We start from the raw sequence: 27281 nt of genomic DNA on the forward strand, positions 1-27281 counted from the left end.
TCCTTCCACTGGTTCACTCCCCAAATGGCTGTAACAGCCAGAGCTGAGCTGATCCAAAGCCAGGAGTCTGGAGCCTCTTCTGGGTTTCCCATGCGGGTGCAGGGGCCCAAGGGTTTGGGTCATCTTCCACTGCTTTCTCAGGCCATAGCAGAGAGCTGGATCAGAAAAGGAGCAGCCGGGACTAGAACTGGCGCCCGTATGGGATGCCGGCGCTGCAAGTGGAGGATTAACCTACTGTGCCACAGTGCCAGCATATCCAGACCCTTTTATGAGGATACTTTGAAAATTTGTGGGGGCCAAAGCCAGGAGGTGAAAACTCTACCCAGTCTCCCTTGTGGGTGGCAGGAATCCAACCACTTGAGCCATCACCTGCTGCCTCCCAGTGTCTGCATTAGCAGGAAGCTGGAATTAGGATCCAGAACCAGGAGTGAACTGGGCACTCTGATGTGGGATTCAGGCATCCTAGCCAGTGTCTTAACCACCAGGCCAAAGCCCATCCATAAACTTTTCTCTATAAAAAAAGATTAATGTATTTATTTATTTACTTGAAAGAGTGACAGAGGGGGAGAGAGAGAGAGAGAGAGAGAGAGAGAGAGAGAGAGAGAATCTTTCATCCACTGGTTCACTTTTCCAAATGCCCACGACAGCCAGGTCTGGGCCAGGCCAAAGCCAGGAGCCAGGAACCCCATCCTGGTCTCCCTCATGGGTGCAGGGGGCTAAACACTTGGGCCATCTTCTGCTGCCTTCCCAGGTCATGGGCAGGGAGCTGGGATCAGGATGCTGGATTCGCAAGTGGAGGCTTAACAAGCTATGTCACAACACTAGCCTCCCAGAACCTATCATGTAATACCATTTTTAAAAAAGATTTATTTATTTATTTGAAAGACAGATTTACAGAGAGAGAAGGAGAGATAGAGAGAGGGCTTCCATCCTCTGGTTCACTCCTCAAATGGCCACAATGACTGGAGCTTGGCCGATCTGAAGCCAGAAGCCAAGAGCTTCATCCAGGTCTCCCACATGGGTGCAGGAGTCCAAGCACTTGGGCCCTATTCCACTGCTTTCCCAGGTGCATTAGCAGGGAGCGGGATCAGAAGTGGAGCAGCCGGGGCTTCAACAGGCATCCATATGGGATGGCAGCATTGTAGGCCATGGCTTAACCCGACTACAACGGTGACCCTGTGTGGTTCCATTTTCCACAAACTTTTTGAAGTACACTTGTATGTTCTATTTTTTTTTTTGACAGGCAGAGTGGACAGTGAGAGAGAGAGAGACAGAGAGAAAGGTCTTCCTTTGCCGTTGGTTCACCCTCCAATGGCCGCCGCGGCCTGCGCGCTGCGGCCGGTGCACCGCGCTGATCCGAAGGCAGGAGCCAGGTGCTTCTCCTGGTCTCCCATGGGGTGCAGGGCCCAAGCACTTGGGCCATCCTCCACTGCACTCCCGGGCCATAGCAGAGAGCTGGCCTGGAAGGGGGGCAACCGGGACAGAATCTGGTGCCCCGACTGGGACTAGAACCCGGTGTGCCAGCGCCACAGGCAGAGGATTAGCCTATTGAGCTGCGGCGCCAGCCGTGTTCTATCATGTTTTAAAGATTGTTTCGTCTATCCAGCTCTTTGCCATGACCTGGGAAAGCAGTAAAAGGTGGCCCAAGTCCTTGGGCCCCTGTACCCACATGGGAGACCTGGAAAAAGCTCCTGACCTCTAACTTCGGATTGGACCAGCCATGGCCATTGCAGCCATTGGGGAGTGAACCAGTGGATGGAAGACCTCTCTCCCTCTCCCTCTTCCTCTCCCTCTCCCTCTCCTTCTCTCTCTGTGTAATTCTGATTTTCAAATAAATAAATAAATCTTTAGAGAAAATGTTTGCTTTGTCTAGATCTTACAATTTTCCTTTAATTTATTCCTAGGTTTTAATCATATTTATTATTACGAATCATTCAAAGCCTGGCAGCTAACAAACATGTTTAAAATACTGTGTAAGGTGAAGTAGTTCCAACCGTGTCGTGTTCCAAATTCAGGTCAGGTTCAGCTCTGCAGCTTTGATCTACTCCTGCTCTTTGCTTTGTAGATAAGGAAGCCCAAGTGTAGAGCTGTTGTCGACTTACCCAAGTCACAGCAAGTATGTGACAGGCAGAGACGCCCCGGAGCCCAAGGGGTCTATCCCTGTGTTCAGCCTGACTTCGAGCCCACAGCTCTTTCCTCTGGCCACCCTCCACAAAATAAGCCAGGGCCCAGGCAAACAGCGACTCTCCTCACCTGCACTGGGGATTCGAACTCACCGAGGGACCCACACGGGTGATCAAGACAGGAATTAGATCAAAACTGGCAAAGAATTGGGGGAGGGAGGCAGGAGGCACAGAAAACAATGGCCAGTTGAGAGAATGGGCACAATTCAGACAAAGTGGTGCACACACCAACACCCCAAACCCTCAAACCTCCAGCGCTTCCTGCCTGTGAGCCCAGAGGAGGAGTGCGTGCTGCTGGGCCCCCGCGGGCAGGTGCAGGTCCTCCCCTTCCTGACGAGGCAGCCGCAGCACAAAGAGCAGAGTCTGTTTCTCGTGGTCGCCGTCCCAGCCGCGGCTGCCTCGGTCCCTGGCCCTGGCACCACCTGGGGGGCAAGGACACGATGAAGTGGAAGGTTCTGGTCATCGCGGCCGTGCTGAAGGCCCAGTTCCCCGTTACAGGTAAGTCCCGGGCGAGGATTGGGGGCCGGGGGCAGGCGATGGCAGGGAATGCTCAGAAAGTCTATGTGTGTGTTTGTGTGTGTGTGTAGGAGTCGGGAGGAAATGCTGTCTCTCCAAATCCTGGCGGGCCCTGGGCAGGCATCTGTTGCATTGCAGCCAAGCTGGGCATCGGTTCTGAGCCTGCTGCTGAAAACACAGCTGCCCACGGCGTGGAGTGCTCCAGGGACAGAGGAGAGAGACAAAGCCTGTGCAGCCAGGCTGGCGGGTGTGTGTGGAGGGAGGTCAGAGGAGACTGGAGAGGAAGAAGGCGGAAGAGCAACGGAGTCAGGCCCAGCGGGGAGCATTTAACAGGAGCCGGGCGGGCGGGAGGCGGCGGGAGCTGGGCTGTGTCCCACCCTGCGACCGTCTCCTGGCCTCCAGGTGTCCCAGCCTCCCCTCTGGGCTGGTGCTGCCACTCTGCCCTCTCCTTCCTCCTCTGCCCACTGGAACATCGCCCTGGTCACTCAGCGCCATGGCCAGTAGCCCTGGCTGCCCTGAAACACCCGATGGCCTCGGGGATGTCATATTTGTCAGCTCAGGCGGGAAGTGGCGTGCGTCGTCAGAAGCACAGATAGGCAGCCAGCCCAGGGTGCTGCGCCAACCCCGGCCCGAGCGATCCGTTCCCGGGTCGGCCTGTCTCAGCTGCCCCAGTGACCCAGGGCTGTCCGTGAACGCACGCATCCCAGGCCAGCAAAGCTATCAAGGGCAGGAGGAAGGGTCCATACTTGGGCCCTCCCTTCCCCCCACCCCCACCACCTGCCCTTGTAGAGCTTTGCTGGGTGTAGGCTTTGGCTTGGTAACGAGGCTGGGTAGGCAGGAGAGGCCTGTGGCGCTTCTGTCCCTACTCCTCTCACCCTGCCCACTTGGCCTTTGAGAAACCAAGTATGGTGGGGTTTTCTGTAAGATCACAGCCATGTTCTTGGCAAGGCTGGGTGGGGGTGAGTCATCTGCCCGGCCTTGTCGGGGTGGGGAGGGCGCCAGGGCAAGCCCAGAGCAGCCGTCACATGTGCAGGGGCCCTGAGACTCCAGACCAACTGGGAACCCTGGGATTTCAGGCGGACCCAGCTGAGGCCAAGAGCTGCAGACTCTGGGCCTCGGGCCTGGGAGGCTGCCCGGGGTTGGGTCGGGGGAGACCTTTGGGCTCTGCAGGGATCTTCCTCTCAGCCTCCTCCCCCATCCGTCTGTCAGCAGTGGGCTCTGGAGCTTCCGGGGCAGGGGCAGGGTGAGGTTGGGCGAGAACCTCCGAGGAGCAGGGACTGTCAGCTGGCCCACAAGGAGGGGCCGTGGTGCACTTGCCCATGCAAAGGAGGAATGGAAGATGGATTGGCGTTTTTGCCGGGTGGGCCTGTGCGTGTTGCCTGTGGAAGCTGAGCACGTGTGGGCTGACAGCGACACACAGCAGTTTTTCCCGAGTGTCACAAATGAGGCGAGAGAAGGCCAGGGGGCCACACGGTAGGGGGAGGGGGCAACGTGTGCTCTAGGGGCCTCCCCCGCCCCTCACTGACAGGGTTTGGCCAAGGCCTGCTCCCTCTTCTTGCTCAAGCAACCCAACCCTCAAACTCTTTGAAGACCTCTCCATTATAACTAGGTCTTTTTTCATTTGCATTTCTTTGGTCCACAGGAGTGGCCAAGACGGTGCCTGGGGCCTGAGGCTGGAAGAAGCTAAGATGGCGCCCTCAGCCCCTCATTGGTGCCCCGCCCGGGCACTAAGGCACCCCGTGGCCGCAGTGGCCTGGGTCCTTTCTCCAGGGAGGATGGGCAGCTCCGACACAAAGCCTCAGGAAGCCCGGGGCTGTGAGCGGCTCAGCTGTTAGGAAGCATCGCGCTCAGCTGGGCACGGTGGGAAGAGCCCATCATGGATGGAGCCCCAGTGCGGTCACTTCCTTGCTGTGCAGCCTTAGGCTTTACTCACCCTCTCTGTGCCTCACGTCTAAAGCAAGGCTAAGATACCTCATTTGCTGAGAGGTGAAGATGGGACGAGAACGTAGCGTTCCCAACACAGAGGCGACAGCTAATAAATCCAAGTGGTGTTGATTAGCACACCCTGGGCTGTCGTCTTGTTCTCAAAACCCAAGGACAGGAGACGGAAGCCCTTGGCTGGGGTTCTTAGTGTGCTCTCCACACTGCGGCCTGTTCTCAGCTCGGTGAAATCCAACCCGTCCCGGTCCCATCTGGCTGGGGGCTCAAAGCTTCTGGTGGTCAGAGGGTGGGCATTCCTCCCACCATCTCCTGGTGCTTCTAATGCTTACCCTGTATGCTAGTATTCCCCAAAGTGCAAGCATGTCCGAGAAAGGTGTGATTCGGGCAGTGGAGGGGGAAGAAGTTAGAAGCAAAGTCCACCTGCTTGTCAGTGAGCAGGCTGGCTGCCCAGCTTCAGAGGCCAAAAAGTGGGTGCAGGTCCCCCAGTGACCGGGCGTTTCAAGAAAGCGTCTTGCGCACCAACTCTTTGCTAAAAACTCCTGGGAGGTGGACTCCATGCCCGTAACAAGTTTTCCATCAGCGGTGTCTTCACCTCGGTTTGGTTTACCCTCTGCTCTCCAGGCTCTGCTGGTCCAGGTGAGCTGCCTGTGTCTCCTGCCTTGTCATTTCTCAGACTTGCTGGCCAAGGGGTGACACCTGCTGCCCCAGGAGCAGCCCTGGGGAGCCCTGGCATGGGGAATCGCCTCGGCTGTGCTCATTTAAACAACCCTTTCATTTTTGCTTTTGTTCTTTCGAGACGGAGTGTTTCTTGGACATACACGCTCCCAAAGTCACCCAGTGCCGCACCTTGTAGCTTATCTAGTAGGGTCCCGGCACTTGGAAGGGAAGCCCGTTTCTCCTGAGCTTTATCTATGAATTAGCTCGTCCAGGAGATCCACACCAGAAACAGTTCAAAACAAATTTCTCAGCTCTGCTTGGACCGAGGCTGGTTCTTGCCGACATCACAGGCCATGGTGTATTTAGTCAATATGATGAAATGTTCGATGTGCTTAAGAAATTCATTAGACCAGTCATTTGACCTGGTAGTGCAAACCAAATGGTCACTCTTGCCACTGCATGTACACGGCCATGTGTTCCAGCATTAAAAAAAAAAAAAAAACTGAATGCAACACAACTTTTGAGTTCCCTGCGGGAGAAGCACCTGTGTTGTGTCCCTAACCCTTAGCAGAGTCAATGTGCCATCGGGGTCGGTTAGTGTTTGTTGAATGAATTAAAAGGTGGGTGAGTGAAGGCAATCAAGGTGGGTCACTGTGATTAGATTAACTTTAGCGGTTTACTTTGGGGGATGTATGGGTCTGGCATTGTTTGAACTTAACCTCAAGAGAACTTAGTATTAAAGAATACCTTTAAAAAGCAGGACAAGAACTAGCCATTATAGAGCAGAGAGGCTGGGGTAGTGTGCTTGCATAGAATCGCTCAAACGGAGTTGCAAGGCTGGACCGAGATAAAATCCTGCCGTTATTTTCTGGTTGGGCCATATGACATTCACTCTATTTGCTTATTTTGGGCCTACAAAAAAAATAAGATAATTTCAAGTGGTTCAACTAACAAATGTCTCAAAAATAAAGATACTCATTTGTCTTATTTGGCTTTAACACTAGGTCAGAGTTTTAAGTAAGGCTGTCAGCACTGGAAATCATTGACTAACAAATCAATAAACTAATGCAAGTCACCAAGGCAGAAAAAAGAAGACTTTGTGGATTCCGACATAAATTCTAATACCTAATAATTCAATCACCTGAAAATACGAAAAGAAAAGAAAAAGCAGCCTATTTAACCGTGATAGTACTGTTTGATGTAGGTTACTGAAGATGTATCTCAAGTAGATGTCATTTTTTCCCTCTTAATTTGAGGCATTTTAACAAAAATAAAATCATTGAAGGAAGTTAAATTTTTTTAAAAAAATGTATAACAAGCTAGCTCAATAACTCCATTTTTATTTCTTTAGATTCTATTTAAACTTTTTTATAAGTACATGCATTTATTTTTTATTTTTTTAAGATTTATTTATTTATTTGAAAGGCAGAGTTACAGAGAGGCAGAAACAGAGAGAGAGAGGTCTTCCATCCACTGATTCATTCTCCAGAAGCCCACAATAGCTGGAGCTGAGCCAATCTGAAACCAGGAGCCAGGAGCTTCACCCAGGTCTCCCACATGGGTGCAGGGGCCCAAGCACATAGACCATCTTCTACTGCTTTCCCAGGCCATAGCAGAGAGCTGGATCGGAAGTGGAGCAGCCGGGACTTGAACTGGTGCCCATATGGAATGCGGCTCTGCAGGAGGCAGCTTTCCCCGCTATGCCACAGTGCCTGCTCTAGTACACGCATTTCTTTAAAGATTTATTTATTTTATTTGAAAGGCAGAGTTAGAGAGAAAGAAATCTTCCATGCTGGCTCACCCCCTAAATGGCTGAAACAGCTGGAGCTAGGCCAGACTGAAGCCAGGAGCCAGGAGCATCTTCCAGGTCTCTCACATGGGTGGCAAGTACTTGGGCCATCTTCCACTGCTCTTCCAGGTGCATTAGCAGAGAGCTGGATTGGAAATGGAGCAACCAGGACTCGAACCAGTGCCCACATGGAATGCTGATCGCAGGTGGCAGCTTAACCCACTATGCCACAGCGTGGGTCCCAAGTACATGCATTCCTTTATATAGTTGTTAGCATACAAAACAATTTCATATGCTTTTTTCTGAATATTTTATTGGAAGCACTGTTTCTCACGCTTGGCCTCCGTGAAGTTTTTCGTTGCTATGCAAACTTCCCGTGTTTTCATCATGATGTTCTTATCGTTGGTCATTTAAACTACTGCTAGTGTTTGTTATTATAACTAACCCTGCTGGCCAATCTTTCCATATGTAGCTTTCGTTCCTTCCTTGGACAAATCTAGGATGGAGGATTGAAAGGACAGTTAAAGTAAAAGAGCATTTCGCAGGATGCTCTAGACTTCTGTTGAAAACCAAGTGTTTTTCTAACTCTTTTGTGGCTGTCTGTTTGTGTTTGTGTCGCCTCTGAAGCAGGCAGGGAGCGGGGAGGTGACCGCGGCAGAGAGCTGTGGCTCTCTGAGTCCGGGTTCCTCCGCAGCGTTTCCCTGTGAGCGGGGGGCTGCCCTCTGGCTGAGCCCCATTCTTCCTCCTCCTCTGATAGTGGTAGGGACGTGTACCTCCTGCAAGGTTCTACAGGTGTGCTCTAGACGGGCCTCTGCGGTCTAGGTGCTTGGAAAGCCCTAGCTGTGAGCAGGTGTGCCTCAGTTTCCCAACGCACCTGGGCCATCTGCCATTGCTTTCCCAGGCCTTAGCAGGGAGCTGGATCGGAAATGGAGCAGCCAGGTCACGAACCAGCACCCATATGGGATGCCGGCCCTGCAGACGGTGGCTTTACCTGCTACGCCACAGCACCGGCTCCTGTGTCTTTTGGCTACAGGACGAATTCTGTGTGGAGTTGAAATTGCATGGTTTTGGGGAATAATCCCCACTGCCCTGCTCTGGAATCGGCTGTCAGAATTTCAAACCTAAACTTCGTTCTTCCCTCCCACTCGAAATACTTTCTTAGCTGGACCCGCACCTACCACACTATCGTGAACCCACTAGCGGGAGCCTGTGTTGTGAACAACCCAGAGTTTTCTGACCCCTGCGCCTGTGCAGTGGCTGCAGACGTCTTGGGGGCCACACAAAGACCTTGTGAGCGAGAAAGCAGATCGCAGGCTGCAGCAAAGGGAGATTTCCTTGTTCCCTTTGCTCTCCTGGGATGATCTGTGCTACTCAGAAAGTCATCGCTGGGCTCCAGGGTGGGGAAAATACAACAAGGATCTGCAGGCTCCTCGTCCAGGCCCGGCCACTTTTTCTCAATACAGACACGTTGCGCCTGTGCAAAGTGCATTCTGAAACCTTGGCCTCTCCAATCCTTGTAGCCCTCCGATGCGCAGAAGCAGAGAAGGAGGGGGATTCTCTTTATGTGAATCAAGAGAGTGAGGCTGGGGGCCGGTGCTGTGGCTCACTTGGTAAATCCTCCGCCTGCGGTGCCGGCATCCCATATAGGCGCCGGGTTCTAGTCCCGGCTGCTTCTCTTCCAGTCTAGCTCTCTGCTGTGGCCTGGGAAGGCAGTGGAGGATGGCCCAAGTGCTTGGGTCCCTGCACCCATGTGGGAGACCAGGAGGAAACACCTGGCTCCTGGCTTTGGATCGGCGTAGCTCCAGCCGTAGCGGCCATTTGTGGGGTGAACCAACGGTAGGAAGACGTTTCTCCCTGTCTCTCTCTCTCTCGCTGTCTAACTCTATCTGTCAAATAAAAAGAGAGAGAGAGAGAGAGAGAGAGGGAGAGAGAGAGAGAGAGAGAGGTCCAGAGGCTTGATGAGCTGCCCAAGAGGAGGCCCAGCCCCATACGCGCGTCTGGGCAAGCTCCCGGCTGCTCCCACAGAGCCTGGCTCTTGGGTTTGCAGTGTCAAGTGCTGCGAGACTGAATTTTGAAACAGAATTTTAAAGGTATTCCCTTTGGTAAGCACTAAGGATCACTTTTTCTCACTTTTGAATGCAGAAGTAATTATGCTACTGTGGAATTTCATTGTATGTTTTCTACCGAGTGTTCGGTGGTTGTTAATATAGAGCCATGTTTTTCTCTGACATGAATATCCTTCTGAAATCAAGTTTTCCCCAAATCTGGTAAATCCACATTTCTCATTTTACTCTTACTAAACATACCTATTTTGGAGCTTTCCTTGAGAGGGATGGTCTTCAACTGGGGTTCTGTCCATTCCTCTATGCACAAGTTCTAACCCCTCCACCCTGGCTTATTTTTTTTTTTTTTTAAGATTTATTTATTTGATTTGAAAGGCAGAGACAGAGAGAGAGAGAAAGAGAGAGAGAGGTCTTCCATCTGTTGGTTCACACCCCAAATGGCTGCAATGGCCAGAGCTGAGCTGATCTGAAGCCAGGAGCCAGGAGCTTCTTCTGGGTTTCCCACATGGGTGCAGGGACCCAAGGACTTGAGCCATCTTCTACTGCTTTCCCAGGCCATAGCAGAGAGCCGGATCAGAAGTGGAGCAGCCAGGATTCGAACCGGCGCCTATATGGGATGCTGGCGCTGTAGGCGGCAGCTTTACCTGCTACACCACAGCACCGGCCCCTTCACCTGACTTATGCAAAAACAGAAATCATATGTAAGCAGCTTTGTCCCTTAACAGTTGCCTGTATTCCATCTGTTTGGTAGGAATGTCTCTTTACTCAAGGTAGCGGGTTTCATGGGGATGAGATTTTCTAAGAAAAGTACATAACCGTTATAAGCGGACTCTGAGGCAAGATATGTTTTGTTTTGTTTTGTTTTACTAAATCTTTGAGGGATGGGAGAATTGCCTTTGAATGACAAATGTCGATAATCAAGCTGTAGTTATTTATGTCAAATATTATCCTGGAGTCCTCTTGCATCCGCCAAGGCAGGGCTCGGGGAAGACAAACCCCTGTGCTGTTTGTTGACTGGGGCAGAGCATACAACAAGGAGAAAATGGCTGCTCAGAGCACCATGCTGAAGCATGGACGAGCTGAATATTCAAACCCCTGCAGCTCAGAGTGGGCCCCGCAAAGCCGGCTGGGAGGATGGCTGGGAGAGGGGACTGCACTCAGGACTTCAGCAGGACACCTCTGGGGGTGAGGGGCTGGAGGTGCTGTCGGCTCTGCCAGCCTGGGTGGTGGGGCGGACATCCTGAGTGTGTGAACCAACATAGCAGTTGGGGCGAAGCAGCTCCCCACACCCCTGTTTTGACATAGACGCTAGAAGGTCAACCGTGTGTTCTGCATTTCACCTGTCCCGCCATGCTCCGCTGTACTGCCTCTGAGACACAATATGGATGACAACACTAAGCTGGACCTGCCCGTTCACCATCTAGGCTGGGAGTGTTGGTGGGGAATTAGAGAGAAGAGTTGTTACGGGGGGAGAGTGGGAGAGACAGGCTGGGGGGGGGGCGGTGCCGAGTGAAGATTGCCACAGGTGCTTGACTGACAGAGTAGCCTGTTGCAGGCAGAAGGCCACTGAGCCACCTGGATCCATCATGGAAGCAGCTTGAGCGTGTAGGTCGGTGTAGCACGGGCAACTGTGCCTGCCAGTGTGTGTGCGCCTGCTTGCTCTGGCGCAGTGCGGGGTCTGTGCTCCAGTGTGTGCACGCTGGGGTGTGTGCCGCTGCGCATTTGTGTGTGTGTTCTGGCTGGCCCCCATGCAGGTGCAAGCATACACTGATCTCCATGCCGATGGGTTCATGCTGATGGATACAGGTAGGTTTTCGTATGCACCCACGAGAGGTCTTGTGAGTACGGTTCATGTCTTAAGGGGAGTTTGGTGGCAGCTGGAGAGCTCTGTAGAAGGAAAGGCAAACACTGCTTAAGCTTGCAGTTGGCAGTCTGGCCAGGAGAGCAGTGGGGCTGGACGAGAATACTTGTGTTCAAGCCAGAATCTCCAGTGGGAGGTGGGAGGGGCTTCTTCACAGGTGCATGGGCTTCTCGGGTCAGTGGTCCCTGCTGTCCTTCCTTCTCTGAACCTTCTTTTCCTCAGTTCCCCTACTTCGAGTGCCCCCTCTGCCCACCTCCACCTGTGGAAACCCCGCCCACCCCTCAAACCTGCAGCCAGATCTGTGGGGATCTCCCAGACCCATTGTTGACACTGATACCAGCCTCAAAGTGACACAAGAAGGTGGAAAAATTGTTCTCAGAACTCAGGGTTAAAAACTCAACCCCAATGGTTCCCTGGGGTGAGCTGTTGTCGTGGCGGAGGCCCAGGGCCCCCAGTTTCAGCAACATTTACCCGTCAGCAGAAAATGTTACCAACTCCCCAGGTTCTCACCAGTTCTACCCACACTGGCCATCTTGTGGATGTTGGCCAAAATAGTCAAAATACGTGTGGTTGCTTTTCTTGCTTTCCCATCCTCAGGGTGGATTGGCAAACAATCTAACGAGGTGGCTTCTGATGACCTACTTTGGCCCTTGGAGTTAGTTGACACAAGCACATTGTCATTGTCAATATCGGATGACTTAACCCGACTGGCTGCCGCTCAACTCCTCCACGCGCAAATATTTACCAAACCTCATGCCCCAGGTCGAGTGAATGGTGCTGTGGATGGTTGGCCCAGCTGGTCCACTCACCAGACCCGAGTCTCAGAGCGGGACGCTCAGTGATTGAGAGTCCACAATGAAAAGAAAGCGTCTCCCTGGCCCCAGAAAGAATAGTCTGGGTTTTTAAGAGAAAGGCTGACTTTGCCTTCAGGCTCATTTCTTTCTGCTCTGGTCTGATTTTCCCTGTGTTGTGAGTCCGTGCTAATTTCCATGCTGAGTTGAGTAGCAAAAGGGAGCGCAGATTGAGGGGTTACCACCCAGGACTGTTTTGAATTAGGCTAGAGAGCTTCAGAAATTCCTCCTTTGATTTCCCGAGAGTAGAGAGAAATCTTTGTCTTTTCTCCCACTTAACCATCAACGCTTCAAAGCCCAGACCTGTATAAGATACACAAATGCTTTCTGGACAAAATGAATCTTGCCCATTTTCTTTGGATTTTGATGGGAACAATAAAGATTGAGCTACAAAAGCTTGGCAAAGAGGATTATTCTTTCTCTTTCTATTAAGCATGGAGGCTTCAAAAGAACAGCTCAGAAAGTCAAATAATTGTATCCACCACTGCTCACCCATCCATCTCCCTGCTGACCTGGCTTGTGAAATCCCCTTGAAAACCTTGGCCAGCTCTCACCTGCCCATTGCAAATGCTGTATTGTTAAATGTCCCCATCCATAATTCTACCAGAGAGGCTGCCTTCAAGCAAACCCCTTCTATTTCCACTGAGCGTCTCATTAGGGAATGGCTCATTGGAGTGGGGTGGGGGGTGCCTTTGATTTTCAAAGCTCTGTAATCTCACTTTGGAGTGGGAGCTACTTGGGAACCAGAAATGGATTGTGGATAGAGTCAGAGGCAGAAAGTCTTTCAATCCGGAGGGGCCAGCCAGGAGGATATGAGGGGAAGATTTGGGAAGCCATTTTTGATCTTTCTAGCACTTTCTTGATTTCCTTGGTTTGGATAACATATTGCGAGTTTCTAGCTACAGACTCTAAATATGAAGTCTCAGCCTGGAAGCTGGTCTAATTATTGGTTGGGTTTGAGACCTTAGCTTCTTCAGAAAATTCCCTTGAGGCATTGAGGCACTCTGAGGAGCACGGAGTGGCTGCTGTGTGTCAAGGGACAGAGGGAGGATTTGGCTGCTTGGGGTGGGGGTGCAGGGATGTCATTTGGGGTTGATTATTTTCCAATGGCATTGAAGCCTGGAGTAAGTTCAAAGAAAAGCAAGATGAAACAAAAATCCAACTCCCAATCTGAAATTCTGCATGGGATGGTATTGAGTTGCTGGGTCCTCCGGGGGGTAAGGAGAGAAGCCCTGTTGGGTTGGTTGTAGACGCTCTAACTGGAAAAACCCCTGCAGTCAGTGGTCTTTCTCCACTATGCTTGATCCTGTGTCTTCACCTCTCTCCTATCACCTCCATTCCTTCTCTTCGAAGGTTAAGAAAGAAATTCTTTCAGAGGGAATGTGCAGTAAGTCCTCCTTAAAGGAATTATAATCAGCTTATGTGAATTAGAAATAATGCCGTTCCAAAAACAATAGTGTGCTTTCTCGTGCAATATTCAAAATAATGGGACTCTAATTTTCCCTTTGTTGTTCCCATGGGACATTTCTCTGAATTTTGCAAAGCCTTCAGGAATGCACCACTCATGTAAAGTATGGCTACTGTTGGAGTGAGAAGTGGGTTGTGGTGATGCCAAGACTAGGCTGGGTGGGGGTTGGGCTGTGGCACCGGAGTTTTGCCCTCAATGGGAACAGTGGCTGGCAGTACCTACCGGGAAGGTTTTCTATGATCAGAGTGAGCCTGGGTCCCTGTGTCAAAGTCATCGACTGTCTGAGCAGGAAAGAGTCACAGATACCCTGAAGTTCCACTCCTGGATTTTACCAGCACTGAAGAGATGGCCTAAGAGATTAGGGAACTAGCCAAACCAGAACCAGAATCTGCCGTGTCGTAAGCAAGTGGCACAGGCCGCAGCAGGCTCGGGACTTCGGATCCCTTCTCTCGTCCTCTGTCCTCTGGACCGATAGGCTGCCCTGCTGTAAGTCAAGTGGAGTTTCCGGAGTTGGCCTCCTGGGCCTTGGGTGTGTGTGACGGAGCAGTGGCAACCTCAGAGTGCCAACCACAAAAGAGCTGCAGCTGGCTGGGTCGTGTTAGCTCAGCTCACCCTCCGGCGGGGCCCTGGCAGCACAGACCTGCTACCTCCACCAGCAGGGCAAAGCCTTCTGTTGTTTCGAGAGGCATCAAAAGAGGCCTAGGTCACTCGCCCCCCAGAGAGCTGCTGTGAGGGCACTCACGTGGTCTGCATCCACTCCGGCTGCTGCCAGCCGTGTTGCCTTGGTCCTTTGATTTTTAGTCCTGTGGTGCCACAGGCTCTGGTCTGCCCACCTGCAGGGCCACAGATGCCAGAAGGCGAGGGGCACCCCTTGTGCCTCGCCTCACATACAATGCTCTCAAGCAGCCCTGCAGAGCAGAAAAAGTTGTCTTTGCACCCAGCATCCTTGGAGGAGCAAAGCAGGCAGGTGGGCACACAGAAAGCAAGCTATGATCACATGCACACATGTGCACACACATGCACACACACACACAAACACACACACACCACAGAGCCAGAGTGCCTTTTATCCATATAGACATTCAATGTTAGACTAATGGAATGAATAAAAGACTCAAGTGCCTTCTATGAATATATCTACATTTGGAAATTGTCTCATCACATGCCAATTAGACATCAACCAAGCACTTTAAAAAGAAAAAAAGACAATGCCAGCCACCTACTAGGTGACTTCACTCCCTAGATGAAGCCCTTGGATTATAATGACATTGAAATGTAAATATTGGAGGCTGGCGCTGTGTCTCACTAGGCTAATCCTCCACCTGCGGCGCTGGCACACCGGGTTCTAGTCCTGGTCGGGGCGCCGGATTCTGTCCCGGTTGCCCCTCTTCCAGGCCAGCTCTCTGCTGTGGCCCGGGAGTGCAGTGGAGGATGGCCCAAGTGCTTGGGCCCTGCACCCCATGGGAGACCAGGAGAAGCACCTGGCTCCTGGCTCCTGCCTTCGGATCAGCGCGGTGCACCGGCCACAGTGCAACGGCCGTGGTGGCCATTGGAGGGTGAACCAACGGCAAAAGGAAGACTTTCTCTCTCTCTCTCTCTCACTGTCCACTCTGTCTGTAAAAAAAAAAAGAAAAGAAATATAAATATTGGAGAGTGCTAGCTAACAGAAAGTTAAAGTGAATTCTTCCATTTCGTGAGGGCTTATAATTATTTTCAAGAGTGAGTTTTCATTGATTGTCTTCATGGAGTAGACCACCATACTCGGTTTTTGGTACAGAGAAATGTACACAGATTTTCCTGCAAGCTGCTCACCGATGGATGAGATACCCCAGGGTGGACAAGTTTGCTGGCTAGGTCTGGGAAAGATTTCTTTTTGAGGGTTTTCTCTGAAGTCCGTTCTACCTGGCCTTCCTGGGATGACAAGGAGGGACAGATAAATGTTATCTTTGTGCCATCAATCAGTGGCATCTCTTCCTGCTGAGACTGTCCAGGGTCATGGTGACCATAAAGACAGTGCACCCCCTGCCCCTAGTCCCTGGCAGCTAAATGCACCCTAGCAGAGATAAGGGGTCCTGTTAGGCCAAGCTGGGTGGATAGAGGAGACTAAAATTAACTAGAAAAAAATAAGTCATTTTCCTAAAATGAAAAGGGTATTTTTCATAATACAACTCATTGTCAGAAATATTATCAAAGACAGGGCTGGCATTGTGGTTCGGCGGGTTAAGCCACCGCCTGCAACACCAGCGTATTAGAATGCCAGTTTGAGTCCTGGCTGCTCTGCTTCCAATGCATCTCCTCCCTAACGTGCCTGGAAAGGCAGCAGAGGATGGCCCAAGTGCTCGGGCTCCTGCCACTCATGTGGGAGAGTCAGATGGAATTCCAGGCTCCTGGCTTTGGCCTGGTCCAGCCCTAGATGTTGCGTCCATTTGGCCAGGCATGAGTTAACCCCGGCTATTGTCTGAGAAAGCACACTGCTTCATGTCAGGTGCTGCCCCGAGATGCATCACAACTACGGCTTCCAAGGACCCCACACACTGAGAGGGGAGGAAGAAGTGCCTGACGGCCTTGGCGCGGGATGGGAGCAGTGTGGCGGTGACCACTCGCGGACAGGGGCTTGTTTAACGCGCGGTCGACTTGCGTTTGATCAGCTAATCCTGTGGCACTGCTATTGATGTCCCCATTTTACAGACAGGGAACCGAGAGGCCCGAAGGTACACGGCTAGCACGAACCAGAGCTGGCCTTTATCCTGAGCAGCCTGGCCGCACCACCAACCATAGTGGCCATTGGTGGGGGTAGAGCCTACCACTCCAAGAGTTCTCAGTGGGAGCCCATCATGGGGCTGCCTGGCCTATGGCCTTCTGGGAGGAGGGAGTTAGAAAAGAACAAATACGCAGGAAAGAATTGGAAGCTGTACCCCAGGAAACTAGCAAACACTAGCTGCAGCTCCTGGTGGGCCCTCCTCCTTTCCCTGGACCCCACTTCTCACCCTCAGAGGGGGGTTGAGATGAAGGCATTGGGATCACCTCCCACTCGGAGCCCTTGGCACCTCACAATGTAACCCACCCCTCCTCCAGGCCGGGTCTGGACCTCCCTCGTGGGATCTGCCCAGAGACACCCCTTGAAGCCCATGGCCCGGGGAGCTGAGCCCTCCGGAACACGGTCACTGAATTCTGTGACCCTGCTCCCCAAGCTGTGCCCTGCAAAATATTGACACCAGGCCGCAAAAACAACCAGGAGTCTGCTTGCTGGACCAGAGGAGTTTTCCAAACCTTCTATGGCAAATGTGTGTCCCACACTCCCAAGGGGAAGCTAGAGGGATATGGTTATGCAGCACTGTGCAAATTGCTTTCAACACTCCGGACATCTGTTTCCCCGGCAGCTCTCACTATATGGCCACAGAATACAGTTGGAGAGAAGCTCCACGCAGGACCCTACTAAGCAGCCTGAGGGCTGAGGGCACTGCAAGAGGGCTGGGTGAGGGAGAGATGTGTACAGGAAGGCAGGAAGCAAATCGGGAGCAGTTACTGCAAAGAGGAGAGAAGGATCGCCCCAGGAAGGGCCAGCTCTGTGAACCGGGACCTGGCAGCACCAGGAGGGAAAAGGCCCCCTCCCCCCCCGGGGTGGGGGGAGGCTTCCGAAGCTCCGCCCCCTCTGAAGGCTGTAACTGGACTGAGGCGCTGCTCCAAGGCCCCCATTTCCATCCTCTCTGCCGGCATGCGCACCGCGTGATGGCGGCCCGAACCCTGGGAGGGGCGGCTGGCTGGAGAAGCCCCCGCTCTGTCCACGGCTTCCTCCCTCCTGTCCCGCTTCCCCATACACCTATGGGGTCACTCGCCTAGGGTTGCTGTGGCAAAACACCACGACCTGGGTGGCTTCGGATCCGGAAAAGCGCTGTTTGCCGGTTCTGCAGCCTGCACGTCCAAGACCAAGAGGTCGGCAGGGTTGCTCCTGGTGGGGGCTGCGAGGGGCTCCCTCGCCCCCACCCCGGGGGGCTTGGCTGCCACCTTTGGTCTTCCTTGTAGTTGCCGCACCCCGATTTCCACCTTCACCTGCACGTGGTTCTCTGTCTGTGTGTCTCTCTACCCTGCTTTCTCGTTTTCTGAAGGACCAAATTTTGGGTTAGGGCTCATCCTTAGGACCTGATTTCAGCTTGATCATCCGGGAACACCCCGTTTCCAAACAAAGTCATCTTTATGGGTTCTGGAGAGCTAGGACTTCGGCAGCTTCTGGGGGAATCCAGTTCCTGAGATCATCTTCCAATGGACCCGCTGATCTTTGCTTCAAGGTTGATTTCCAGAAGAACACACACACTTTGGCAGCCTGTGAGAGCGGGCCCCTCAGAGGCGCACAGGGATGGTGCAGCTTGCCCATACCGCAGCACTGAGCCCTCACACGAATTCCAGTTGGAGTCAACATTTGAATGTCTTACTTAAATCCAAGGCTGTGCTTCTGCACCTCTCCTAAGATACCTGGCAGAGTTTGTTTCTAGGATGGCTCATTGCCACTGATGGTGAGGCGTGACCAGTCTCAGGGCTCTTGCTGTTGGACAGTGTCGAGGCGAGAACATGACCAGCTCAGAGCACAGACCCTAGGCAGCCTGGCTGGCTGTGAGGCTCCTACCGAAGTGACTGGCGTGGATGCCAGTTTCGGGTTGCTGAGCCAGCCCTGTCCCCTGCTCAGCCCCGGAAGATGGAATAATTGTGTGTCAGAGCGAGGGTGCCTCCCGTCTCGGGAGCTCCGGGGTTGCCCTTTAGAAAAACATCGCCAGCACATTCTGCAGTCGCAGAATGAATCCGAGCAGGTGTTCAATGACTGGGGCTTGCTCTGGGTTTTAGACAGCTCTGCCCGCTTGAACTCTCCCTTTTCTTGCTCCAACCGCGACATCCCGGCAGAGGGACCCAGATGGGAGGAGAGTGCAGGTGGCAGCGGCGGCTACCCCTCCTGCCGTCTGCATGGCTCCTTGGCAAGATCATAGTTGTGTTCCCAGGTCACAGTTGCCAGGGGCTCTGCCGGTAGAGTGGGTGGTTCCAGTTCTGTTCTGAGTCAAGAAATCCTTTCGGTGTGTTCTCTTGGGGAAGAGACACTAAGCATCGGCCATTTCTCTCTGCAGCTTTCTCTGGTCAGTAGCTAACTGAGAAACTGGTTAACGGTTCATCCCTGGCCCTTGCAAGGAAAGACAACATGAATGTGTTTTTAGTTGAGTAAATTTTAACTCTAGAGAGACCTGCTTGTCTGCAAAGCAGGTACCTCCAGGGGTAGTTCAGGAAGTTAAGGGAATTGAAAGATGATTTGGGTGCAAAACGTTTTGAAATCCAGGCATACACAAGGTCTTCAGAAAGTTCCTAGGTGCAGCCTTGAGCTTCGCAGTTCACATGCTGTATCCCATACCAGAATGCCCGGGTTTGAGTCCTGGCTTTGCTACTGATACCAGCTTCCTGCTAACGCAAGCCCTGGAAGGCAGTGGTGACGCCTCAAGTCACCAGGCTTCTGTCATCCACATGGGAGACCTGCATCTAGTCCCCAATCCCCAGGTCCCAGTTTTGGCTAGCCCAGTCCTGACTAATACGGGATTTGGGGGATGAACTAGCAGATCATAGCACGTGCCCCCCCCCACCCAAGTAAATACTTTTTAAAAAGAGATTTATTTAATTTGCTTAAAAGAGTTACAGAGAGACAGGGAAGGAGAGAGGGAGAGAGAGAGAGAGAGAGAGAATTTTCCATCTGCTAGTTCATTCTCCAAATGGCTGCCAACAGCCCGGCTGGGCCAAGCTGAAGCCACGAGCCTGGATCTCTGGATCTCTCATGTGAGCTCAGGGGCCCAAGCACTTGGGGCATCCTCTGCTGCCTTTCTCAGCTGTATTAGCAGGGAGCTGGATTGGAAGTGGAGCAGCCAGCCCAGGCTCAAGCTGACACCCATATAGTTTGCCAGCGTCTCAGGCGGCGGCTTTACCCATTACGCCACAACACTGGTTCCCTCAAATGCTTTTTATAAAGTTCAGAGAAAATGCATATTATCAGGCCGGCGCCATGGCTCAATAGGCTAATCTTCCGCCTGTGGCGCCAGCACACCAGGTTCTAGTCCCAGTCAGGGCGCCAGATTCTGTCCCGGTTGCCCCTCTTCCAGGCCAGCTCTCTGCTGTGGCCAGGGAGTGCAGTGGAGGATGGCCCAAGTGCTTGGGCCCTGCACCCCATGGGAGACCAGGAGAAGCACCTGGCTCCTGCCATCGGATCAGCGCGGTATGCCGGCTGCAGCGTGCCAGCCGCGGCGGCCATTGGAGGGTGAACCAACAGCAAAAGGAAGACCTTTTTCTCTGTCTCTCACTGTCCACTCTGCCTGTCAAAAAAAAATGCATATTATGGGAAAAAAAAAAAAACTATGTGTGGATTTCAAACATTATTTACAGCAAATGCATGTATCTTTTCTTTCCATTTTCCACAAACTTTTAAAAAGCACCGTTGTAAGCCGGGACTAGGAATAAACTTGATTTTCTGTGCCACTGAAGGAAGATGAGAGAGAGAGAGAGAGAGAGAGAATATCAGGGTTAGGCAGCGTCTCCGGGGAGGGCTGGGAGAGGAGACTTGGTGGCCAGAGGCAATCCTGTTTTTAGGTGCTGGCTATGGGGGCCCTCCTGCTGCAGGAGCCCAGGGGAGCTTCCAGTCCGTGGCTGACCAGGCAGGAAGGCACCACCTTCTGAAGTGAAAGGGCCTGCGCTGGTTCCAGAGTCCCTCCCCTGCTGCCAAGTCTCATTTCTCCTCTGCTTCCCTCCCCAACGACACTGCCCCCTGCCTGGCCTTCCTGGTGTTCTCACACACAATTGCATCCACAAGGCACCCACTCAATCCTGTGACGACTCTTCGTGGTCAGCCTTCGCGCTCCATCTTAATTAACGGCTGAGAAAACCGAAGCTCTCTGTGACCACGAGGTTTGTCTCGGGACTTGTAGTCAGGACAGGGCGCCGCCCGGCTGGGACCCCAGTGCCTCTCTCAAGTGCTCACCGTGCTGTGTGCTATCATGGGATGACAGCAGGATTTAATACACACCTGTTACCACCCCTGGAGCACAGTGGCCACTGCCATGGTCCCTACAGCTGGCACCTCACACCAGCACCATTTGCGTAAGCCCCACCCACTGGTGCCTGGGGTTGGAGGCCACACACAAGTAACTCCTGGATGTTCTGAACAGACTCTGGGGAAGTTGGCCCTAGCAAAGACCCGCCCTCTGGCCACGCCCCCTTCCCAAAAGCTCTTGGGAACAAAAGCTTCACAAAGCTCTAGGGAACAAGATGTTAGAAGATAAGTTTACTGGCTGTCTTTGGGACATAGCGTGTTCAGCCTGTGACACCAGCATCCCATATGCATGCTGGTTCGAATCCCAGCTGCTCTGCTTCCAATTTCTCACCTTACTCATGTACCTGGCAAAGAGTGGAAGACGGCCCAAGTGCTTGGGCCCATGCACCCAGTGGGAGACCCAGATGGAGTTCATGGCTCCTGACTTTGGCGTGACCTAGCCCTGGCCACTGCAATCATTTGGGGAGTGAACTAGAGGATGCGAGATCTCTCTTTCTCTGTCTCTCTCTCTCCCCTTGTCACTCTGCCTTTCAATTAAATACAGAAATATTTGTTTTTTTTTTATGTTAGTTTATTTGGGTACAAAGAATTTTGATATTCACACATGATTCTTTCATAATCCGTATTTACCACAAACTTTTTTTTTTAAGGATTTCTTTATTTATTTGAAAGTCAGAGTTACAGAGAGAGAGAAGGAGAGGCAGAGAGAGAGAGGTCTTCCATCTACTGGTTCATTCCCCAGTTGGCCGCAATGGCTTGAGCTGTGCCGATCCAAAGCCAGGAGTTTCTTCCGGGTCCTCCACATGTAGGGGCCCAAGGACTTGAGCCATCTTCTACTGCTTTCCCAGGCCACAGCAGAGAGCTGGATTGGAAGTGGAGCAGCTGGGACTTGAACCGGTGCCCATATGGGATGCCAGCACTGCAGGCGGCAGTTTTACCCGCTACGTCACAGCGTCAGCCCCACCACGAATTTTTCACGGCACCTTATACAGTCATCATTCACCCTCAGTGGGGGATTGGTCCTAGGATTCTTCCCTCTTCTGCAGATACTGCATTCTGTGGATGTTCTTGTCACTTACACAAAATGACACAGTATTTGCATATAAATCTATGTACATTTTTCTCTGCACCTTAAATCATCTTCAGATTACCCGTAATACTTAATATAATGTAAGTGCTTAGTAAATACTGCCTAGTTTAGGGACTAAGACAAGAAAAAAGTCTTCACATGTTCAGGACAGATGCAATTCTGGGGGGCGGGACATTTTCAATCTGCAGACTCTGGACACAGACGGGTGACTGCACTCAGCAGGGCACCGTTCCACTGATGAGCTTGGGTTCCAGAGCTGTACTTACTATCTCCAGTGCTTCCCAGCTGTATGTTACTGGGACACGGAAAGACTCTCTAGTCTCGGGGCTCCTCATCAGTACAACGTGGGAAGCAATAGCTAGCTCCCAGGGATTTGGTGAGGAGCAAAGTTGACAATGCATGAGCAGCACTGGGCTTGGAGCCCAGCACGCAGCACACCCCGGGCTGTGCTATCCTTGCAGGCTGACTCATGCCTTCATCCAACTCATGTAGTACTAGGTAATGTCTGTGTAGTTACACTTGGTTTTCCCCCAGCCTCTGGAGGCAGGGACCTGACATGTATTTTGTGGTGTCCCCAATAAGCCTAAAATGTTTACCATTGGACCTCCTCAGCTGGGTGCCCAGTGGTTAAGCAGTGGTCAGTATGTTCTTTCTCCAAAGGACCAGATAGCAAATATTTGAGGCTTTAACAAGCCATAAGGCTCTGCCACAACTACAAAACAAGAGGAGCCACAGATAACATATGAATGAATGGGTGCGGAGATGTTCCAATTAAACTGTATTTTCTAAAGCACATTTGACCTACAGGCTGTCCTTGGCCAACCCCTGATTAAGGGCAATGGATCGGAAGCCAGAGGCGTGGGTCCAAATCTCCCTCCACCCCGTCTCACGCCTGGCTCTCTATTCCTACATCTGAGAGCAGTCCTCCTCAGTAAACAGCTGCCCACCTCTGCCCGGCTCCCTCCCTCGGCATCAAGGAGACACCTGCAGAGCCCTCGTTAGGCAGACACACAGCTGCAGCAGGAGGTTGACCTCAACAAGAAGACAACACAGGGGCTGCCAACCACGACCATGGCGTGCATTTGTCCGGGAAGCACCCTCCATGCCAGTAACCCCTTCACTAATGTGCAGTGGAAAACCAACATGCAATTGGGTGCGACTGAATGATAAGGACATTTATAACCATCCTCCGATCTGCTGTGCTTAGGAGAGTTTAGTCATAGCAGTTTCTATTCTCAGGAACTCAAAAGCACAACACACTACACAACTCATTCATCCTCAAAATCATTTTTGCTTTGCATAGCAGCAGGTGGGGGAGCAATTATGAGAAATCATGTGTGTTTAGCATTGCTGCGAGCACTTGGAGATCACCAGATAAAAGCTAAGGAACAGCATGGACGTGGGCAGGCTACCTCTCTAATTCATGCCAGCAGCTCTGGTTGTCATCAAAGGATGGGCAAATTCTCTTTTAAGCCGTTTTATAGCCTTTGGAAATGTGTTGATTGGGACAGTAAAAATCCAGGACCCTGTTAAAGACGGATGAAAATATTAGAATTACAGAGCAGAGTGTGGGTAAAAGTGGCAAGGATTGTTGTAGGAAATAAAGCATTAGGGAAGTCCAGATTGCGCAGCTCGGGAAAGGGGGAGCTGCCCCCGCAGTGCAGGGTGCAGAATCCTCCCCTGGCATTCTCATGCTAATTGAGCGCATGGTCCCCTTGGAAGCCAGAATCTCCTTCGGGTCGGGTCGCCAGTAATAGAAGTTGGGTTCAATGCTGCCGTTTCATGATGTAGAGAATATTTCTCCAGTGCAACGTAAGAAATAGAATGTCACCCGGGAGACGCTTCACACAGGCGGTGATATCACGGGGCGGGGAAGTCTACTAAAGAGAACCCACGTGCCCCATGGGGGAGACGCCCTCTGCGTGTGTGGTCGTCCTCAGGTGAGCGTGGAAGGTCGCACTCTAGCCTGGCCAGGTGCTGTTGGTAAAATCTCCCCCAGCCCCGCGGATGTGTAGGGGGGGGGAGAGGAAAGCTTGAAGAAGACGATTTTGCTCTAGACTATGGCTCCGCAGTAGAGTTGCAGTTGGAGTTCTGTTCTCCGGGACCCCAGGCTCTCTCTCTGCCCGGTTGTCTGTGGGCAGGTTATGCGTGTATCTTCCGTGCTGTGGAGCCGGGTGCGCAGGGTGTGCAAGAAGCCCTGCAGGAAGCTTTGTGCCCGAGCTTCCATTATGACACAAACTTTTCATTTTTCTCTGTTTCCTCTTGGAAGTTAAAAATTCTCCACTCCTGATTTTAACCCAAAGGAAGGCTGAGTAAATTCCACCAGCCACTCCTGAGTGCGGCAAGCTGAAAAAAATATACACGGTGCCCCCTGTCCGGCCTACCAGAATGTGGGCACCCTTATCAGGGCTAAGTCTGTACAGTTTAACCCTGGCAACAACTGCCCAGAAATAAAACAGCTGCTCTTTGTGATATTTGGCTAGTCTCTGGTTGAATCAAGTCCATCTTCTTTTTAAAGATTTTATTTATTTATTTGAGAGGTAGAGTTATAGGCAGAGAGAGGGAGGGACATAGAGAAAGGTCTTTCTTCCATTGGTTCACTCCCCAAATGGCTGCGACAGTTGGAGCTGGGAGCCTTGGAGCCTCTTCCTGGTCTCCCACGCAGGTGCAGGGGCCCAAGCAGTTGGACTATCCTCCACTGCTTTCCCAGGCCACAGCAGAGAGCTGGATTGGAAGCGAAGCAGCTGGGACTCAAACTGGCACCCACATGGGTTGCCAGCACTGCAGGTGGCGGCTTCATCTGCTATGCCACAGCGCTGGCCCCCTGGCTATCTTTAAACATTAGCAAATGTCACCTGGGAGGAAAATTGCACCCCTGGTTGACAACCAGTATGTTTAGGTCATCATGTTTGTTGGTTAAGCCGTCAGTGACGAGGAGGCCATGATGGACGGTTTGGTGTGCTTTCATTTTGGTCATGAAATGGACCAGGAGGAGAGCAATTGACCCACTGCTGAGTACTTTTGTCAGCACTCAGGGGAACTGCGGCCTCAGGGGTACATGTGAACCTGGCTTTTGGAATGGTTCTTCCCCAAGAACACAGGCACACCCTGTGGGGAGCAACCACTTGACTTCAGGTTCCCCCACATGGGCCGATGCCTCCTTCATCTCCCATCTGCAATTCCATCCAGATGGTGGGGTTGAGGCAAGTGAGAAGAGCTTGGATCTGAGAGGCAAGGCCTAAACGTCAGTTCTGGCTTTGTCACTCCTTGGCTAATGTGGCCTTAGGCGAGTTCCTCCACCTCTCTGAAGCAGGCTTCTTTAGAAAATGAAGAGACCGCTTCCTACCTTAAAGAGCTGTAGGGAGAATTGAAGAAAAGCATGTAAAGAGGCCCAGACACAACTGCTACTACACAGTGGATAATAAATGTTTTCTGTTACTGTAAATTAAAAAGAACAAATGACTGGCAGACAGATGAAAGTCCAAATGCCCAAGGCATGTCCGTGGGAGACCAGTGGCCGCCTGGCCGTGGCTGATCACAGGTGTCTTCTAATGTGTTCACGTCCATCTCCCTGCAGGTCCTCTCCACCTGGCCTTGCCCCAATGTCCCTGCTCCTCTGACTCCCGAGGGACCTGAGCATTCCAGAACAGAAGCTGGGAAAGAGGCTGATTTGGGTAGAGAGATGCCAAGGCGTTGCAGGCTGTCTCCGCGGAGCTGACCTGGTGTTGTGAAAAACAACCACAGTCGCTGGGCCTCAGGGTGAGGGGAATGTGGGCAAATGGGCTGTAGGAAGACAGCGCTCCATCTGGGCTGCACCGGGGAAGCCATTGCCTTTGAGGAGGGCTGGAGGAGAGGCCATGGACAGGAGGGGTGGCAGAAGCTGCTGCGGCCAAGCAAGGGTAGCCAAGGTGAGAAGATTGCTACCCACCGCTCAGGGGCAGCTGGGTGTATAGAAGGTCACAGGCGCCGGCGCCGCGGCTCACTAGGCTAATCCTCCACCTTGCGGCACCGGCACACCGGGTTCTAGTCCCGGTCGGGGCGCCGGATTCTGTCCCGGTTGCCCCTCTTCCAGGCCAGCTCTCTGCTGTGGCCTGGGAGTGCAGTGGAGGATGGCCCAAGTACTTGGGCCCTGCACCCCATGGGAGACCAGGAGAGGCACCTGGCTCCTGCCATCAGATCAGCGCGGTGTGCCGGCCGCAGCGGCCATTGGAGGGTGAACCAACGGCAAAGGAAGACATTTCTCTCTGTCTCTCTCTCTCACTGTCCACTCTGTCTGCCTGTCAAAAAAAAAAAAAAAAAAAAGAAGAAGAAGAAGAAGAAGGTCACAGGCAGGGAGGTCAGCCTCTCAGTAAACGTTTTGTCCAGGGCAGCCCCAGTCAAACCCTGAAGGAGACGCTTCTGCACCGTCGTCCGCATGTTAGAATCTCTGCACTGGAGGGTGGGCAGTCCAGGTGGTGCTGAAGTCACTGGTTGGGATGCTCCCTGCCCCAGTTCCATACCAGAGTGCTTCCTGCTAGGTACACTGCAGGAGGTAGCAGGTGACGACTCAGGTACTTGGGTCCCTGCCACGCGCATGGGGGACTTGGCTTTCCAGGCTCCAGGCTAGGGAGCCCTGGCTGTTGTGAACGTTTGGGTAGTGAATCAGTGAATCAATCTCTCTCTCTTTCTTTCGGCTCTATCTCTGCCTTTCAAATAAAATGAAAATAAATAAATAAAAAATGTTCAAAACCCTGCACTTGGTCAAAACACTTGGCAATCCCTAGAGCTTCTGTGCCTTGATTTCGCTGGCCCTGAGAAAGCATCCTGAGGCTGGTGGGTGGGCAGGGAGAGGAGGAGGTGGAACCAGGCCCTGGATGGAGTTGGGTGTCCCCTCGGATCAGTTCTGAGAGGTTGTGATTCTGGGCTGCAGCCCACACTTGGCCTCTGCGTTGCCTGTGGTGCCAGGTTTCCTCTCTCTACCTACCTTATCTCAACGCTTACTGTTTCCAAACAACCCCATCTACAACCTGAATGCCTTCATCTATCAGATGCTGCATCTAGCACTAGTGTTTCACCACTGAGAGAGGCTCCCCGCCCCAGAGCCCTAAGGGGAAGGAGCGCTGAGCAAAGAGGCCCTGGAAGGCAGCCACTGCGCCGAGCACGCTTCAAACCGAAAGGGCCTTGCTTTCTGCTTGTAGAACATGAAACACGCGCTCCTTAATGATAACGTGTGTCATAACTCACTAGCTCAAACCATACTTGCCACGGGGAACTCAAAAAATACAGAAAAGGACAGAGAAAATGAAAGTCATTTTTGCACATTTCACCACCAAGAACTCATTGGTATGTGTCATGCTCCTTCCAGGCCTGGATACGTGCATTTAATTTTTTTTTTACAGATTTAATTATTTATTTGAAAGGCAGAGTTACACAGAGAGAGAGAGAGAGAGAGAGAGAGAGAGAGAGGTCTTCCATCCACTGGTTCACTCCCCAGTTGGCCGCAACGGCTGGAGCTGCGCCGATCAGCCAGGAGCCAGGAGCTTCTTCCAGGTCTCCCACGCAGGTACAGGGGCCCAAGGACTTGGGCCATCTTCTACTGCTTTCCCAGGCCATAGCAGAGAGCTGGATCGGAAGTGGAGCAGCCAGGACTTGAACCAGCACATACATAGGATGCCAGCACTGGAGACGGTGGCTTTACCCGCTACGTCACAGCGCTGGCCCCCATGCATTTAATTTTATAACTGTTCTTTGCACTGCACAATTACTCATGGCCATGTTTATTGTCATCAAATTCTTCCTAACTTCAATTTTAGT

General features: G+C 52.2%; 1 protein-coding gene across 2 annotated transcripts in view; it reads left to right on the top strand.

Annotated features, from left to right (window-relative positions):
* The first annotated feature begins 2467 nt into the window (after positions 1-2467).
* CD247 (CD247 molecule) overlaps positions 2468-27281 on the top strand; it is an 81109-nt gene continuing 56295 nt past the window's right edge. The window contains exon 1 of one of the 2 annotated variants that reach the window (XM_008263943.4): positions 2468-2681. In XM_008263943.4, the coding sequence (XP_008262165.2) occupies positions 2624-2681 (58 nt within the window). In that variant the 5' untranslated portion in view covers positions 2468-2623. 2 annotated transcript variants of the gene reach the window in all.

The sequence above is a fragment of the Oryctolagus cuniculus genome, chromosome 7, assembly GCF_964237555.1.
Source record: "Oryctolagus cuniculus chromosome 7, mOryCun1.1, whole genome shotgun sequence".
Taxonomy (NCBI): domain Eukaryota; kingdom Metazoa; phylum Chordata; class Mammalia; order Lagomorpha; family Leporidae; genus Oryctolagus; species Oryctolagus cuniculus.